The sequence below is a fragment of the Glycine max genome, chromosome 14 (assembly GCF_000004515.6).
Source record: "Glycine max cultivar Williams 82 chromosome 14, Glycine_max_v4.0, whole genome shotgun sequence".
Classification (NCBI taxonomy): Eukaryota; Viridiplantae; Streptophyta; class Magnoliopsida; order Fabales; family Fabaceae; genus Glycine; species Glycine max.
Genome location: NC_038250.2, coordinates 49,766,325 through 49,783,745, shown reverse-complemented (window position 1 = coordinate 49,783,745; position 17,421 = coordinate 49,766,325). Strand labels below are relative to the sequence as shown.

Genomic DNA, 17,421 nt, shown 5'->3' with positions numbered 1-17,421 from the left:
GGACTTTTAGACAGGTATGATAAAGTTTAGATTAAAATTACCTTGCTTTCGATCAAATCTAATAATGAAAATAGGTATGAATTTTTAAGAAATTATTTTAATATAAATCTATTGGTAATTCTTTTAAGTTATCCTATTATATACTAAGAAATCAAATTATTTGACATAAATAATTAATATATTAAAATTAATATTAAATCATTCACATACTAATTAATGCAAATATTAGAAATAATGTTAAGTACATTTTGTTAAGTTCAACTAATTGATATGCCTGTAGATGATTTAACCGTATAAAATAAAATTGTTTGGATAATTAAACTCTTTAATTTGATGCGGACAGTATGCGTGTTTTTTCAGTAATTAATGATATAAAGTATCGCCCTAGTCCCTGCCTCTCCGTCCCTTTTTCTCTATCTTCATCACACACTTGAATCTTTTTCGCTTTTGTCTTTCTTTGTCCTTTGATTGCTGCCATAAATTAATTAATTAATATTGTCCCTCCCTCTCTCCTCACATCAAGAAGAAGTTAGAAGTCCATGCCGTGTCAGCTTGTGAAGAAGAAATGTGAGAAGGATCTGGGTTTACACCTGACCTGACTGTTCTGGCAGTGGAGTGCAACAGCTACTATCTAATCTAATGGGGTCCGAGCAAAATCGATTTCCTCTGCACGAAAGGGTATCTTTCTCAGTCTCTCTCTCAATCTCATGCATCCTTCTATTACTCTTTACAAATTTCATTTCTATACATTATTTGCAACCGAGACAAGGGTTTTTGGTGTTAGATCTGAGGTCTCTAGTAGATACCCTAACACCAATTTTCTTTGTTTTCGGTTGATGTTTATTTATTGCTGCTGTTTTCACTATTTAAGCACCCAGATCTCACGTCAAATGATGATAATTGGTTGCGTTTGTAACTTTGTTTACATGTTGGGCGCCAGCCATTGCTTTTCACTTGCATCTGTTACTCTTCGAGAACATTATGGACGACAAATAATTCCCACTTTCCGAAACCTAGTGAGTCATTTCAAACCCGCCCGAACTAAACTTGGACGGATCTGATGGCTAAACTATTAGTTTTCAAATCTTACCCCACAAAGTGTGGTATACTTTACTTCTCTTCGAGCAATCGGTCTTTTCTTTTTTCTGTTTTATTTCAATTTTTCAGTCAAAATCTGGATCCATAGTATCACATACATACACGCTTGTCTTTATGCTATGTTCTGTTATGTAAACCTTGATTTTGAAAAGCTCTTTATGTTGAAGGGTCTCATAATTCATATGCAATATAAATAAGAAAGTAAAACCCCTACTAGTAATAACTATTTTCCCTCTCTTTTTTTCTTCTTTTGTGTGTGTGGGTTTGTGTCAAGACCTAATAGCCTGGATTCCCATGTGGATAAGTTTGGCAAACTCTCAAGTAACTCTTGAACTTATATGATTTTACGATTCTAGTTAGAGAAAGCGAACTAGCTCGTTGTCAAACTCTTTTTCTGATAAACTTGGATAAATTCTGAGTCAAGAAGAGTTGGTGAGTCTGGAATCAAATATATTTTTTGCCCTCGATTGACCCCTGAGTGACATTGTTTTATCGGGTCTCAAATGATTAGAAAAATTTAACTCCTTTTTTAAATGTTTTGACTTAATTAACTTATGTTTTTTAGTTTGTATATGATTGGTTATTTATGTAGTTTGATTTTATTTAGTACTAATGTATTATCATACTTTATTATTGTGGTTTGCTTCTTAGCTTTATTATGAAGTTGAAGTGTTGAATTATTGTTGTGTTTAATAGTATTTTGTTTTGCATATATGTCATTATAGAACTTTTAATATTATTTTTTATATTAGGTAAACTCTTGTTAGTTTTCTAGTCGAGTCCATGAGTTTATGTACAATCTTGAGTTTGACAACTTGCCCATGTGGATATGGTAAATCTCTATGTGAGATGTATGTTATGTCAGATGAACGCCTAATTTTGTTCAGGCATGAAATGGTGGACCAGTACTGCTATATGGTTTATATATTTGTTCATAAGTATATATGATGTAGATTGAAACTAGAAGAATCTTATGCTTTTAACATTTATTAGGAAGTACCCACTATTATCCTCATTACTATACTGCTCTGTAATTTATTTGGCTTGAACACACTGCTTGTATTTTCAGGAATTATTTTCTGCATCTAAATTAGATTTGAGAATTGTGTCAAGATTTTTGTTTTGGTTTGTTGGACTTCAGTTTGAATCCAGTTTAACTTCTCTTATTTTTCTTTTTTAGTATTTTCAGGAATTATAACATATAATTAGTAAACTAAATAAAGCATAATATGTAATATGATAAACTAGTAACAATTATAGCCTTCTTCTTTAATTTCAACTATAAGCAGTAATATTAAACAAGATAGGATAATTAACTAAATAATAATAGTAATAAAAAACTAAATAAAGCATAACATATAATATAATAAATTAAATAATGAGAGTAATAAAAAGATTCAGAATTGCTGTCATCCCGCTATCTGCTGTCCTGCTTTCGCCATCCAGATTTACTACTTAGATAGTATGCCCATTTATCAATGTTATACTGTATGGTACTTGGATTGAGCATTTTATAGAAATTAAATAGGTTGATGCTTTGCATAAGATTGGTGGAATAAATAGGATAGGGTTGTTGATAAAAGAAGAGGGTATTAATTGAAACAAAGAAGAGAAAAAAAAACCAGCCAAGTTCAAACCCAAATGAAAATGGCTAAAAAAAACCGATAAAGCTTTCCAATCCCTCTGTTTATTTCGTATGCAAGAAAAGCCAAAAACAAAACCCTATAACATCAGAAGTAAGGGTAGAGAGACCTTTGAAAATATGGCATTTGTTTCTTTCTGACTGAATGCACTGAAGGGCTGCAGAAATTTCCATTGCCATATGATCATAGCCTCCTTTTTCCTGCCCAAACCCTTCAAATGTATCATGAGAAATTACTCCTGGGTTTCTGCCTTACAACTGTGCCACTTGATGCTCATTAGGAGAAAGCGCTGTGTGTAGTTTAAGAATTTTGGAAGTGGAGCATGTAATTTGTGCTAATGTATTAACTATAATTTCCAAGTGAAGGACTTAACCTTAGGGAGTTTTAGATTTACAATTGGATCTATAAAGGAGAAACTACCGGTGACTAGGATAGCAGGTTAAAAATTGAAGGGGAAATAAATAAAAACTCCAGAAAAATCTAACAGCCAAATTGTTGCGTATAAATTAAGGGTGAGATTACTAGAATCAAGTAGCCATAAGGACATTGGGTCACTTAACTTTGGAATGTATGTGATGTTAATTTAGATATCCCTTTAACAGTTTTCATAAAATAAAAAATATCGCACATAAAAACTTAGATCATGAAAGATATGTTGTGATTACCAAGTGTAAGCTTTTATCTTGGCATGCCTAAAGGTTATGTAACAATATGACGAAATATTTATTGATGTTTGGGAGGTTGGATTCTTGTTAAATATTTAAAATTTCAAAAAGAATTATCAATAGTCATTGTTTCATTTCGGATCTACCTGTTATTGATCTCCTTTTTCCTTTGAGTAATCTGTATTGCTTCACTTGCATTGACAGCGAAAGAGATGGGGAGGATGTTGGGGTGCATTTTCTTGTTTTAATTCACAGAAAGGTGGGAAGCGCATTGTACCTGCATCTCGCATTCCTGACAGTAGTGGGCCAGCCTCTCAGCCAAATGGACCTCAAGTGATTGGGTTGACCAATCAAGCCACAGGACTAGCTCCTTCTCTCTTAGCCCCACCTTCTTCACCAGCATCCTTCACACATTCTGCCCTTCCTTCCACTGCACAATCACCTAGTTGTTTCTTATCCTTATCTGCTAACTCACCTGGTGGTCCTTCATCTACAATGTATGCCACAGGACCATATGCTCATGAAATGCAGCTGGTGTCTCCTCCAGTCTTTTCAAATTTCACTACTGAACCATCTACTGCACCTCTCACTCCTCCACCTGAGTTGGCTCATTTAACGACTCCCTCTTCCCCAGATGTACCTTTTGCTCATTTTCTCTCATCTTCAGTGGATCTCAAAAACAGTGACAAGGGTAACTACATCACTGCAAATGATCTTCAAGCTACATATTCACTCTACCCTGGAAGTCCTGCCAGTAGCCTTATATCTCCAATATCAAGGAACTCGGGTGACTGTTTATCATCTTCTTTTCCTGAACGAGAGTTCCGTCCACAGTGGGATTCATCACTATCTCCCGAGAATGGAAAGTATCAGAGAACTGGGTCTGGGAGGGTGTCAGGGCATGACACAAATGGTGTCACTATGGCATCACAAGATACAAATTTCTTTTGCCCTGCTACCTATGCACAATTCTATTTGGACCAAAATCCTCCATTTCCTCATAATGGTGGGAGATTAAGTGTTTCAAAAGATTCAGATGTTCAATCTAATGGCGGAAATGGACATCAGAGTAGGCATGCTAGAAGTCCTAAGCAAGATGTGGAAGAAATAGAAGCTTACCGAGCATCCTTTGGTTTCAGCGCAGATGAGATTATATCTACCAGTCAATATGTGGAAATTTCTGATGTAATGGAGGACTCATTTACCATGATGCCATTTGCTTCTGACAAGTCAACAATGGAAGAAAGCATAGAGCCTTCATTAATGAAAGGATTCAAAGCTCAGGAGACGCAGGTGGCATTGCAGAGTCTGAGAAGTCTTAGATCAGATCCAGGTCCAGTAGGCAAGGAAGCACACAATCAGGCCCCTATATGTCCAGGATGTGAAGGTATGCTGTAAATACTTGGTCTAAATGTTGATCTGTTTCCTTGCATCTTGAGAAATCATGGAAATAAAAAAAGAAAATATGGTCTATAACTAGAGCCTTGGTGCGACGTGCTGTACTGTACTTTTAATGGGTTAAGGTTATAATTTTTTTTGTCCGATGAGATGTAACGCTTTGTTCATATTTGTTTATTATCTGGAAAAGATGGAGGGTAATTTTGTGAGAGTGATTGTATGCATTTTAAGGAGTAGGATGTTCCGTCTTTGCTTCTACTTTTTTCATGCCGTTTTCTTTATCTACTTGTAAGCAAATATGGTCTTTCTTGCATGTCAGATCATACATCACAAGGGCATTGTAGCAACAACTCTGGATTAAGTACACCAGAGAAACGTACTCTCGTAGATGATGAGGATATATTCTCAAAAATGGAATCTTCCAGAATCTGCAGGAAATATCAGATGGGGTTATCATGCTCTGATGCTGAGGTTGACTATAGGAGAGGAAGAAGCTTACGAGAAGGAAAGGGAATGTGATTTATGACACTAAGAATTAATCAGTTGAGAACAGATTGTATGTTATCTGTGTATTAATTTGTAGCTTTGTTTAAAAAAAAGAAAAGAAAAAGAAACTCTTTACTTGGGGTTGTCTAATAGATGGAATGACCTAACTTAGATCTAACCGATGGTGTTTGACCAGATCTTACTGATCAATGATTGTAGTCTCGTTCTTCAAGCGAGTTCAGATTAATGTTTGAAGTGAATGAAGTTTGATTTTAAACAACGGGCAGTGTATCAACCTGCATATGTTCCGACTTATAGGGCATACAAACTTTACACAAACCTCAACTCTTTTTAGCGCATTGGTGTAGGCATGGTAATTAAAAAAAAGTCTGTTTTGGCTGGATTTGGATTTTTCTTGATTCGTAAAAGCGGGAATGAGTTTGAGGATTTAATTATTCTCTTCCCGCAGTATCTGTTGTCAAAATGATAATTTATTGAAAATGTACAATTATTATAATATTTGAACCGGTGACCACATGCAGAAATATGCTTCTTTGATAACCTTGAGTCGTAGCAAAAAGAAAAAATGAAGTGATTGATGATATAATGTGATAGGAAGTGAGACAGAGAAATAGAGAGAAAAAAGAGATGTTGATTGAGGGTTTAAAATTTTAATTGTTAAAATATATGTTGATTGAGGGTTTAAAATTGTAATTGTTAAAATATAATCACTCATTTATAAAGAAGGAATATCAATATCTATCAAATCATCAAGGAGTGCTATGCTTCATTATATTGTTTTAAATTATTTTTGGTGATCATTAAAATGATTTAGTTACCAAAAATTTAAACATAGAATTCATTTTCTCTCCCCAGATATTGCAGGATCAATGTGTTATAGGTTTAAGTGGAATTGACTTAAATAAAATTTTGAATTTGAGTTTTTCTAAATGAAAAAATAAAAGTGGAGAGACTTCAATAAAAGTGATCATTTAGATTTTTTAACAAAAACTAATCATTACTAAAATTATTAAATATTTTAGACAATGTTAATGACCTAAAAGATTAGGTAGGAAGAATAATTACATCCTCAAACTCATTTTCTCCTTTGAGTTCATTTTCTCTCGCAAATTAACTTCATTCAATTATTTTAAAACAGTTTCTCATCATCATTGAACATTACAAACGGGGAAACAGTAAAATAGGACATTAGAATTTCACCCAAGGTAAAAATTTCGACTAGTAACCACCAAATGAGAATTGTGCTATAACAATCTGAAGAGCTTAAGATACCAATCATAGCCATTTTAAGACCATTTAATTGGATTTCTTTTACTAATGGCACATTTGATGCTAATTCGCATGTGATCAATTGATTACATGAGTTCGAGAGAAGGTTGTGATTTGGTCTAACCTAAATCAATAATGTCAAGGACTTAATCACGGATAAATTTTCAGGATTTAAGAGACTCCTCCCAACTTTTGTTGGGACTTGGACAACAAAAGTAGCAATATATATATATATATATATATATATATAAATCCAAGAACTCAAAAGAATCAAGATAGAGAGAAGGAGAGTTTTCGAAAAAATTTCGGTCAGTTTTTCAAATAAGGATATAAATAAAATTGCATATTAATGAAAATTAAAATCATGTTTTAATGTAAATTAAATCCATATTAGAAAAACTAACAGATATTAATAAAATTAATTAACGAGACTTTAACTTTTTGAAATATATACAAAAATATCAACAAAGAACTATTGAAATTGGGCTAGGCTTGACATTGCAAATAGGAAATTGAGCGTAAACTAGAATTAGGATTGAGTGACGTAATTGTGGTGTTTTTAGGAATAGAATGACATAATTATTAGTAGTTCTTAAGAATTAGTATCTTTTTATACAGAGATTTGACTATAGAATGCGAAGTGTACATGGCTGATGGCTATACCATTCTGACCAGAATTCCCTCAGCAAAACGTAGAAAAGAGCAACCGAATGGATGTAAATCCCCTTCTGATATTACATGACTATTTTAATGAAGTTGAGGGAGCCCAGCAAATTGTTGTGGAAAGGATCAGAGATGTGATCAATAAGGCTTCCATTTTTTACTTCTTTTACCTTCAGCTCTTCAAAAGCTTCAGGATCGTTGGACAGATTCAAGGGATCAAACAAAGCTCCTCCAGGATAATTTATATCACAAAGGCAGATATATTCCTAGAGGCTTCAATGCCTCAGTCCCACATATCTAGCATATTCTGGTCCAACCTGTTTAAGAATCTCTAATTAGTATAAATGCCATCATTTGCAGACGTCAATGACTGTCCAAAAAAAACAAGTTGTGTAGTAAAGCAGCTCCGATTATTTGAAACTTTTGATTTTAGCCAATATAAAATGTATAGGAGAGGAATTTAACTTTCAAATTCTATAGTTGCATTATGTTATGTCTCTTGACATATGAAGGATTACAGACCATGATCCATTTGTAGAATTAAAATGGAAAAGTTCATCCAGTACAACCTGGTTGCAAATCTGAAATCATATATATGCTACACCACGTCACCACTTAGTACACTCGAGCTAAAAACCAACGGAAGGCAAATATCGCAAGAAATAAATGTTATATTTTATAAGTACAAGAAATAAATGTTAACAAAGCTCACGGAGGTATATAGGGGATACAAGCATTACCATTATTGGAGTGCTTGGCAAATAGCAATCACGACCGCTCCCTGACTTCCAGCAAGGTGAAGACCTTGGATGCGAAGGTAATCTAGAGTATCTGAAAATTGAAAAACTCATAAGCAAGGAAGTGTCAATTACATTTATTACCATTATTTTTACATGTTTAAGATTACATGTTCAAAATTCAAATTCAAACCCTTTTCAATAGCTCTTTTTCATTCTTCCCTTCTGGTAATCGATTACACTTTCTGGTAATCAATTACCAGAGTCTTTCATGACTTTGAAACACTTTGTTTTGAGGCAAGACTTGATCTTTAATAAATCTTGAAACAAGGCTTTGTTTGTTGAAGCAATCTTGAATTAATCTTGAAGCAAATGCTTATCTTTTGAAGCGGCCTTGTTTGATTCTTCTTTTGACATCATCAAAATCATGTATACATACATTCACATTATTATGTGAGAGTATTATCATTTCCTCTAACAATTGAGTGAGGTACTCGGATTTGTAGAGTAATACACTATTTGGGGTGGGTTACAATCTTGCAATCCTTTTTGTGATAGTGAAATACTTTTTGAGACGGTTCCGTGGATGTAGGCAAGAGGTGTTGAACTACGTTAAATTTTTATATTTGTTATTATTTATCCTACGGTGTAATCTTTGTTGTGTTCTCACAATTTTTTGTGGGTGTGAGTAATTTTTTTTAGAGCATTGATTACCCAACAGTGGTATTAGGGCTATGCCCAGGAACACACAAAAGTTTGAGATATCGTTGTTTGATGAAAAAATAAATTTTATGATTTGGTATAATACTATTCAAGACCTTTTGGTGCAGCAAGGCCTTGATCAGGTGTTAGAAGATGAAAGGTCGGCTTCTATAAATGAAATCGAGTGAACTAAGATCCAAAGGAAGGCTATAAGCACGATTCAATTAGCCCTTGCTCCCGAGATAAAACACAACTGTTGAAGGAGACAACACCGAAGGCCTTGTGGGAGAAGCTCGAGAATATCTATGTGTCAAAGTCACTAACCAATCGTCTTTGTTTGAAGACGGAGTTGTATAAACTCAAAATGGAGATGAGAGGAGATCTTCATGACCACATCAACAAGTTCAATAAACTAGTAAGTCAATTGTTGCATGTAGATGATAAACTCTCTGATGAGGAGCAAGCGTTGTTGTTGTTGGCCTTACTGCTAAGGTCCTTCAAAGCTTTGGTTCAAACGTTGCTTGTGGGAAGATCAACTTTGAATTTGGATGAGGTGACAACTGCTCTTAAAGAAAATGATGAGAACTAAAAATGTTGATGATGAACACAATGCAATAGCTGTGGTGGAGTCTGAGTGAGGGAGAAATGATTCAAGGAGACATGATGGTCTAAGAGGAATATCAAAATCACAATCGCGTCCACAACGAGATCTGAGTGACATTCGATGTTACTATTATGGTGAGAATGGTCATGTGCAAGTGAGGTGCAAACAAATGAAAAGGGACTTTAAGAAATTAAGAGATATGAACAAAGATGGTGCCAACTCCCAAGCTAATGCAGTAAAAAGTGTTGAAGATGAAAGTAATGTGTTTTTGGCAACAAATGATGAGGTTTCTAAACCAAAATGGGTGATGGATTTTGCTGCCTCAAACATATTTGTAGAGATCGAGAGATGTTTGACACTTTGAAAACCGATGGAGAATTCAGTCATTTCAAGTTAAGGAATGGTGGAAAAATGAAGGTTGAAGGCATATGGAGCATGAGGATAAAACTCCATGATGGTGCTATTCAAACTTTCTCAAATGTGAGGTTTGTACCTTCTGTTGTTGTCAATATGATTTCTATAGGAGAGATGACATCACAAGGGTATAAGTATGTTGATTCAAAGTGGGGATGCAAGGTGTATAAGGTGAGACATTTGGTGTTGCGAGGACAGAAAAATAAAGGTAATCTTTGTTATTTGGATGGTCAAGCCTTAAAGAGGAATCATGATAGCAAAGTGAAGAAGAAAGTAAAGTTTTCTAATGTTGTGAAAGTGTTGTGAGATACTTTTGTTGGAGTGGGAGTTTGTTCACTTTCTAATTGATTGAATGATATTTCTCTTTTGGCTTGAGGGGGAGAATTGTAGAGCCTCAAACCAAAAGATAAGGTGCATGCATATTGAGAATTGGATTTTATCACTGAGGTTTAGGTAGCTTAAATGCAAAGTAAAAGGTTTTATTTTACTAGATGAACCTTAGTTGAATAGATGCATTGAAAATTGTTTTTGTTTCAACTTCCAAGAGAGCTTATTTATTATAGTTGGTGACAATCTTCACTATAAATAGAGAAGAGAATTAGTAGAGAAACACAACACATGAAGAGAGAGTGTATAAGAAAAAAGATTGTGAAACAAAGTCACTTTGTTGAGAGAAAAATGTCTTTGTATGAGAGTGTTATCATTTCTTATAACCATTGAGTGAGGTACTCGGATTTGTAGAGTGATATACTATTTGGGATGGGTTACAATCTTGTAATCATTTTTGTGATAATGAAATACTTTTGAGACGATTTCATGGATGTAGGCAAGAGGTGTCGAACTATGTTAAATTTTTGTGTTTATTATTATTTTTCATACAATATAATCTTTGTTGTATTCTCATGATCCTTTGTAGGTGTGGGTAATTTTATTTGTGAGAGCATTAATTATCCAACAGTTACCAAGTGAGAGCATGCAACTATTATTATTATTAATGATGATATTAGTATTATTGTTGTTATCATCATCAATAACAACACACATGGCCAATGAGGCAAGAAAAAAACAAGATCAAACAAACTATTACAAGATACAAAATATGCCAAAATCTATAATCAATGTTTTTAACTTTAAAGAAATTTATGAGGACATACGGGAATATTCACTTGCCATTTAGCCATGTCTAGAGCATCTGCACCTTAATGGAGAACAAATTGGTGACCAACATTTTCAATTAATTAATTAATTAATAGATTTAAGGAGTGGGTAATGAAGAATAATTGTATACCTAATAGCACAAACTTTTGAGTGATAAAACTCAACAAATTGACAAACAAGACTGCACGAAAGATGGTTAAAGAGACAAGACATACTAACCTTGAGCTTTGAATAACCAGCACGCCACCACACAGGTTCTACAAAGTGAACGGCTCCCAATAGGTTTAATATTTTAGGAATCACAGCACTGACAAATGCAAGCGTAACCCACCGAGCATGCAATATCTCAAAGCTTATGGATAAAAGAGGTTTAAATGATCATATACAAAGATTCACACAAGATAAATATAGTATTAATAAACATATTCATTTTATATAATATGTTCTGTCAAAATTTTGAAAACAGTCACTTCACATTATTGATAAACTATTTAGAAAAAAATGGGAAATTATTGTCCACGGTATATCATAAGAATTAACATTTTTTATATTTTGTATAGGTGTAGAATATACATAAGTAAATAAAAATCAAACATTTCATCATATGAAAAATGATCATGCATGACAAGCAACAATAACACATGCATAATGGCTTCCATTAAAAAAATTCAAAATATGACATACTTGAAGTATTTCTACAATTCCACAGGATCCTGGCCAAGCCCAACAATGTCAAAATCGTAATCCCCGGGCATTTCCCCAGTAAGATATGATGGGTATTTATATGAAATAGAACCAAGCCAAGGAGGCCCATCTTCTCCATACCAAAAGCTGAAAATTAGTGAATGTTTAACGAAATAAGCATAAAATTTGGACCCACAAGCAATAGTGAGAATAATAATCATGTAATGAAATGACAGCTTGAGCTCTCTGTGTCTCTTAATTATCTTCTAGTACAACTCTCTAATAACAGAGCCAGTGATGAATTACATTAGTGCTCAAGGTATTCAAGAGATCATGACCTTTCCCCACTCTCTAGTCTCTAAGAGTACAAACCTTCCCTAAATGATAAGATTCCCCCCCTCTCAACCCTTTTTCTTATTTATAGGCAACATGCCTTCTCCAAACTATCTTACTAATATAAGTTATGACTATAAGATAGGTAACTAATTAACCTATTGTAACTAACTACTATTGGGGGTTACTTAACAATACTCCCATCTTCCCCCCTAAACATTCACCTTCTCCTTGAGGTGAATAGTGATGACAGCTACAAACAAAGTTCCATCGAGTTCCAACTCAGTAAATCTTCATGATCAAGTCAATGCCTACCTTGCGGCCCAAAATAGTCTTTACCCCTCCTGGGTCAAACACAAACAAGTGAGTGTTTCCAATCTCTTCCAATGCTTTGTCTTCTCTTATATTTTTAGCCCTATAATAGAGCATCAATGTTTGCAATTGCATGGCTAACAAGAACCCAAGGCGTCATTCAGAATTGAACTATTGCAAATGTTAGAATGATGATCCTTAAAGTCCTCCACTATCTCTTGCTACTTCTAACCTTTTATGTTAGGAAAGAAGCAGTTTCAATCTGGTTGGGACTTGGTCCATGAGATCAAAACAATGATCAAACTTTTGAAATTCCAATTGTGTCCCTCATCCTTCCTCTGTTGCCCAAGCCATTTTCTTTGTTTCTTCATCTAGTTGAGATGTAAGAGCCCAAGATCCATGCATTTCCATGGGAGTATCTATGTATGGCATTAATTCCAATGAATAAAAGAATCTCAACTGAAAATACTTCTCAACCTGGTTAATCCAATCATTGGCATTAATTCCAATGAATAAAAGAATCTCTAATTTCCTTCAACAGCCTTCTTTTGAGTCAATTCACCTACCTGCCTCTACCCCATCTCTGTGTCCTCCATTTTCTAAGTTGCCTAATGCATTCCACCCAACTATACCTTTGTTAGAGAACTCTGTCAGATTTTCAAGAAGGTCTTCAATCTTTTTCATTCTCACTTCTTTCATCACACTGCAAGATTGTTGGAACTATGACTCCCTTTCTGCTAGTCTCCTATCCTCTGATAGGATGGGCCTTGAGAGGCCCAAATAGGTGACTTATGAATTAAATGTCTTAGATATTATCCTTTGGTGTTATTTAGTTTTATCTTATTTTCCTAAAATTGTTAGATATTTCCACTTGTATGGTTGATATTTCTTGTGAGCTCTTATTTAACATAGGGTATGTGATGTGTAATGAATCATCAAGAGAATATGAATGTTTATCTTTTAGCTTTCTCTTTAGTTTTTAGGAGTAGTGTAGCACAAAGTTCTCTTGAGGCCATCAAATGAAATGATAGGATGGGCCAAATGAGGCCCAAAAGAAAGAAAATAAAATGATTTAAGGATTTTATTGGTTGGAGCTAAATATGTGTAGTTTTATTTTACTTTGTTTTAGAGTAATATGATGTTGATACTTGAATAGTTAATAGAAGTTTTCTACACCTAACACTTTTTTAAATTTTCTAAAATTACTTCTGATACATCGTCGAATCATACAGAATGGTCCATCCATGTCTTGAATATATGACTTTCACGTTATTAGCACGACGCTTTAACTAAATGAACTAATAAAACAATTATGTTATAAAATAATTAATATTATTATATATAACACTAAAATTTATAATGTATATTTAATGCGCATATAAGTTTACATAATAAATTTAGTGATAATTTTAATTTAATAATGTATTTTTTTACATATATAAATTTTTATTAAACTTATGATTTTTATTTAAAATTTATATATGCAAAAAAACATTATTAGATTAAAATTAATTACAATAAGGACAAAAACAAAAATTTACTTAATGTAATAATTATAAAAAAATTATAACTAAATTTATTAAAAACAAATTAAAAAATATATTTTTTAATTTTTTATAAATATTTTTGGTGATAAGGATTTGAAATTAATATGATTCATACGGATTTTAGCAACAATAATTTTGAAAATTTTGAAAAAATATAGGGTGTAAAAGATTTAAGAAGAAAATCCCTTGATGCATTGATTGACCTTCTTAGGACTATATAAATGTACCATTCTTCTGCTGCTATAATGAAATCTGAATTTTTATATATTATATATATTGCTTAACAATTTCAAATATATCTAGTTAATACTTTTCTTTTTATTTTTATTCTTAAAAATTTAAAATAGTAATTTAATACGTATAATATTTAATATAACATTATTATATGACATTTATAGTTACCCAAAATAGGAATGGATATATTTTGCCGGAAACAAAAAGAAAAAATACTATTTGCTGTTGAGGAGGGGGAGGGGAGCGGGATTTGAAATTCAAAAAGCAAGTGTCCGTTGCTCAACGATTAAATTTCTGATTTATTTATTATATTAAAAAATGTTGCAACGGCCTTTATATTGAATTGAAGAGCGAAGGATGCAATTGAGAGAGAGAGAGAAATGGAGAAGACAGGAGTGTTATCGGCGAAGGAGGCATTCGAGAAGCTTGAAAAGGTGGGAGAAGGGACATATGGGAAGGTGTACAGAGCAAGAGAGAAGGCAACTGGGAAGATCGTGGCTCTGAAGAAGACTCGTCTCCACGAGGACGAAGAAGGTGTCCCTCCCACCACTCTCCGTGAGGTTTCCATTCTGCGAATGCTCTCTCGCGATCCCCATGTCGTTAGGTTAATGGATGTCAAACAAGGTCAGAACAAGGAAGGGAAGACAGTGCTCTACTTGGTATTTGAGTACATGGACACCGATCTCAAGAAATTCATACGCTCTTTCCGTCAATCTGGGGAAACCATTCCTCCCCATATCATCAAAGTAATTCTTTCTATCTGTCCATCTATATTCAATATTCGCTTCTTCTTTGTTCATCTTTTTTTGTCAATTTGGTTGCAGAGCTTGATGTACCAGCTTTGCAAGGGCGTTGCTTTCTGCCACGGTCATGGGATCTTGCACAGGTATGTAGTTAACCCTAATTCCCTTTCATTTCTCTCACACCATCCTTCCGATTTGAACTGGATCTTTAATCTTTATTTAGGGACTTGAAGCCTCACAATCTCTTGATGGACCGAAAAACCATGATGCTTAAAATTGCTGATCTTGGACTCGCTCGAGCATTTACCGTGCCAATTAAGAAATATACACATGAGGTAAAAAAGACAAAGAGAGATCACTTGAATCTTTTTCTTTTGCTTTCCTCTGCCTTTGTTAATACCTCTTTTCTTTTCAGATACTAACCCTGTGGTATAGAGCTCCTGAAGTCCTCTTGGGTGCTACCCATTACTCAATGGCGGTGGACATGTGGTCCGTTGGCTGCATATTTGGTAAGGATAAGGATCTTGATTAAACAACCATGTGGCATTTCATGTTTGCATGTGAGGCTGAGGGTTTACTAATGTTATTTGCCATCTCAAGTGTATGTGAGAGGGTTTACTAATGTTATTTGCCATCTCTAGTGTATGTGAGGTTGGGGGTTTACTAATGTTATTTGCCATCTCCATTGTATGTGAGGCTGAGGGTATACTAATGTTATTTGCCATCTCTAGTGTATGTCAGGTTGAGGATTTACTAATGTTATTTGCCATCTCTAGTGTATGTCAGGTTGAGAATTTACTAATGTTATTTGCATCTCTAGTGTATGTGAGACTGAGGGTTTACTACTGTTATTTGCCATCTCTGGTGTATGTGAGACTGAGGGTTTACTACTGTTATTTGCCATCTCTAGTGTATGTGAGGTTGTTTACTAATGCTATTTGCATCTCAATTGTATGTGAGGTTGAGGGTTTACTAATGTTATTTGCCATCTCAAGTGTATGTGATATTGAGGGTTTACCAGCGTTATTTGCATCTCAATTGCAGCCGAACTTGTAACCAAACAAGCACTCTTTCCTGGTGATTCCGAGCTGCAACAACTCCTGCATATATTCAGGTGACGCTATGATATATGTTAACGCATTGTGTGTGTGTCACCTGTTTAGTTTGCTTCATCTTGTTTATACTTGTACCCTGTTAGTGCAGGCTATTGGGTACTCCCAATGAAGATGTGTGGCCAGGCGTGAGTAAACTAATGAACTGGCACGAATATCCTCAATGGAACCCTCAAAGTCTATCAACGGCTGTTCCAAGTTTAGATGAGCTTGGACTGGATTTGCTATCTGTAAGTTGCTCCTAAACTAACTGTCATCTGGCATGTAGATCCTGTTGTTTTTTTATTTCATTATTATATTTTTCTCTTTCTTTTCAGCAAATGTTGAAATAATATTTTTCTCTTTCTTTTCAGCAAATGTTGAAATATGAACCTTCCAAGAGGATTTCTGCCAAGAAAGCAATGGAACATGTATACTTTGATGACCTGGACAAGAGGCACCTTTAGAAAGAACAAATTGATCCAATATTTGGACGTAGAATTTTATGACTACCAATTTACTCTATGCTTCTCTCGAGCGTGTATTCTAATCCGTTTTAGGACGATTATGGAGTGATTGCCCTTGGGATTTATTTCATAGTTACTTCTATGTTCTTTAATCATTCTAATGAAAAATATCAAGGTGTTTTCGTGTCATTACCTTTAAAAGAAAGAACAAATTGATCCAAGATTGGACGTAGAATTTTATGACTACCAATTTACTCTATGCTTCTCTCGAGCGTGTATCCTGATCCGTTTTAGGACGATTATGGATAGCCCTTGGGATTTATTTCATTATTACTTCTATGTTTTTTAATCATTCTAATGAAAAATATCAAGGTGCTTTCGTGTCATTACATTTAGAAATAACAAATTGAGATCCCCAAGATTTTGGACGTAGCCTTTAGAACGAACAAATTGATCCCCAATATTTGGACGTAGAATTTTATGACTACCAATTTACTCTATGCTTCTCGAGCGTGTATCCCTATCCGTTTTAGGACGATTATGGATTGATTGCCCTTGGGATTTATTTCATTATTACTTCTATGTTTTTTAGTCATTCTAATGAAATCAAGGTGTTTTCGTGCGTGCCATTCTAATGAAATCCCCTCAGTTTTTCTTACTAACTAGAAGCCTTAGAAATCCCCACCAACTAGTATACTGAACTGATTAACAATTCATGATTAGATTAGCAGGGAAGGATGGTCATTTAAAACATGAAGTTCAAAGGTATGGAGGACCTAAAGTTCATATAACACACACCTAAAGCATAATAACAAAACCTTGATTGTCGTAATACGTTTTGGGACGATGAACTTTTTCTGTTTTTCATATTCATGGAATTATGCAGTTGCCTTGCGTCTTGCGATTCATTTCATAGTTACTTCTATGTTTTCTAGTTGGGTGCTTTACGTGTCATTGTAATGAAATTCACTCCGTTTAACTAGTTACAGTACCTTGGAAATCCGCCAATATTATCCTCATTAACCACTCTTGATTATTAGGACGGTCGTTTTATCATCCTGGTTAACCATTCTTGATTATTAATTAGAGTAGGATGGTCATTTTATAGTTTCCAAAATTGATTTTGGTATCAAAATCCCAGTGAAAGATTGA

At 34.2% G+C, this 17,421-nt stretch overlaps 2 protein-coding genes and 1 pseudogene across 2 annotated transcripts; 2 read left to right on the top strand and 1 right to left on the bottom strand.

Moving 5' to 3' along the window:
- The first annotated feature begins 389 nt into the window (after nucleotides 1-389).
- On the top strand, nucleotides 390-5,567 carry LOC100807769 (uncharacterized protein At1g76660). Its single transcript, XM_003544949.5, has 3 exons — nucleotides 390-678; nucleotides 3,611-4,793; nucleotides 5,124-5,567. Exons 1-3 carry the CDS (start codon nucleotides 640-642, stop codon nucleotides 5,321-5,323), a joined length of 1,422 nt encoding a protein of 473 aa, XP_003544997.2. The 5' UTR covers nucleotides 390-639; the 3' UTR covers nucleotides 5,324-5,567.
- A 1,611-nt stretch (nucleotides 5,568-7,178) lies between these two features.
- LOC100779086 (chlorophyll a-b binding protein 7, chloroplastic-like) lies at nucleotides 7,179-12,871 on the bottom strand (annotated as a pseudogene).
- A 1,428-nt stretch (nucleotides 12,872-14,299) lies between these two features.
- On the top strand, nucleotides 14,300-16,490 carry LOC100808302 (cyclin-dependent kinase B2-2). The gene is made up of 7 exons (XM_003544950.5): nucleotides 14,300-14,714; nucleotides 14,793-14,854; nucleotides 14,935-15,046; nucleotides 15,127-15,220; nucleotides 15,756-15,825; nucleotides 15,915-16,053; nucleotides 16,177-16,490. Exons 1-7 carry the CDS (start codon nucleotides 14,349-14,351, stop codon nucleotides 16,267-16,269), a joined length of 936 nt encoding a protein of 311 aa, XP_003544998.1. The 5' UTR covers nucleotides 14,300-14,348; the 3' UTR covers nucleotides 16,270-16,490.
- Nucleotides 16,491-17,421: the final 931 nt, after the last annotated feature.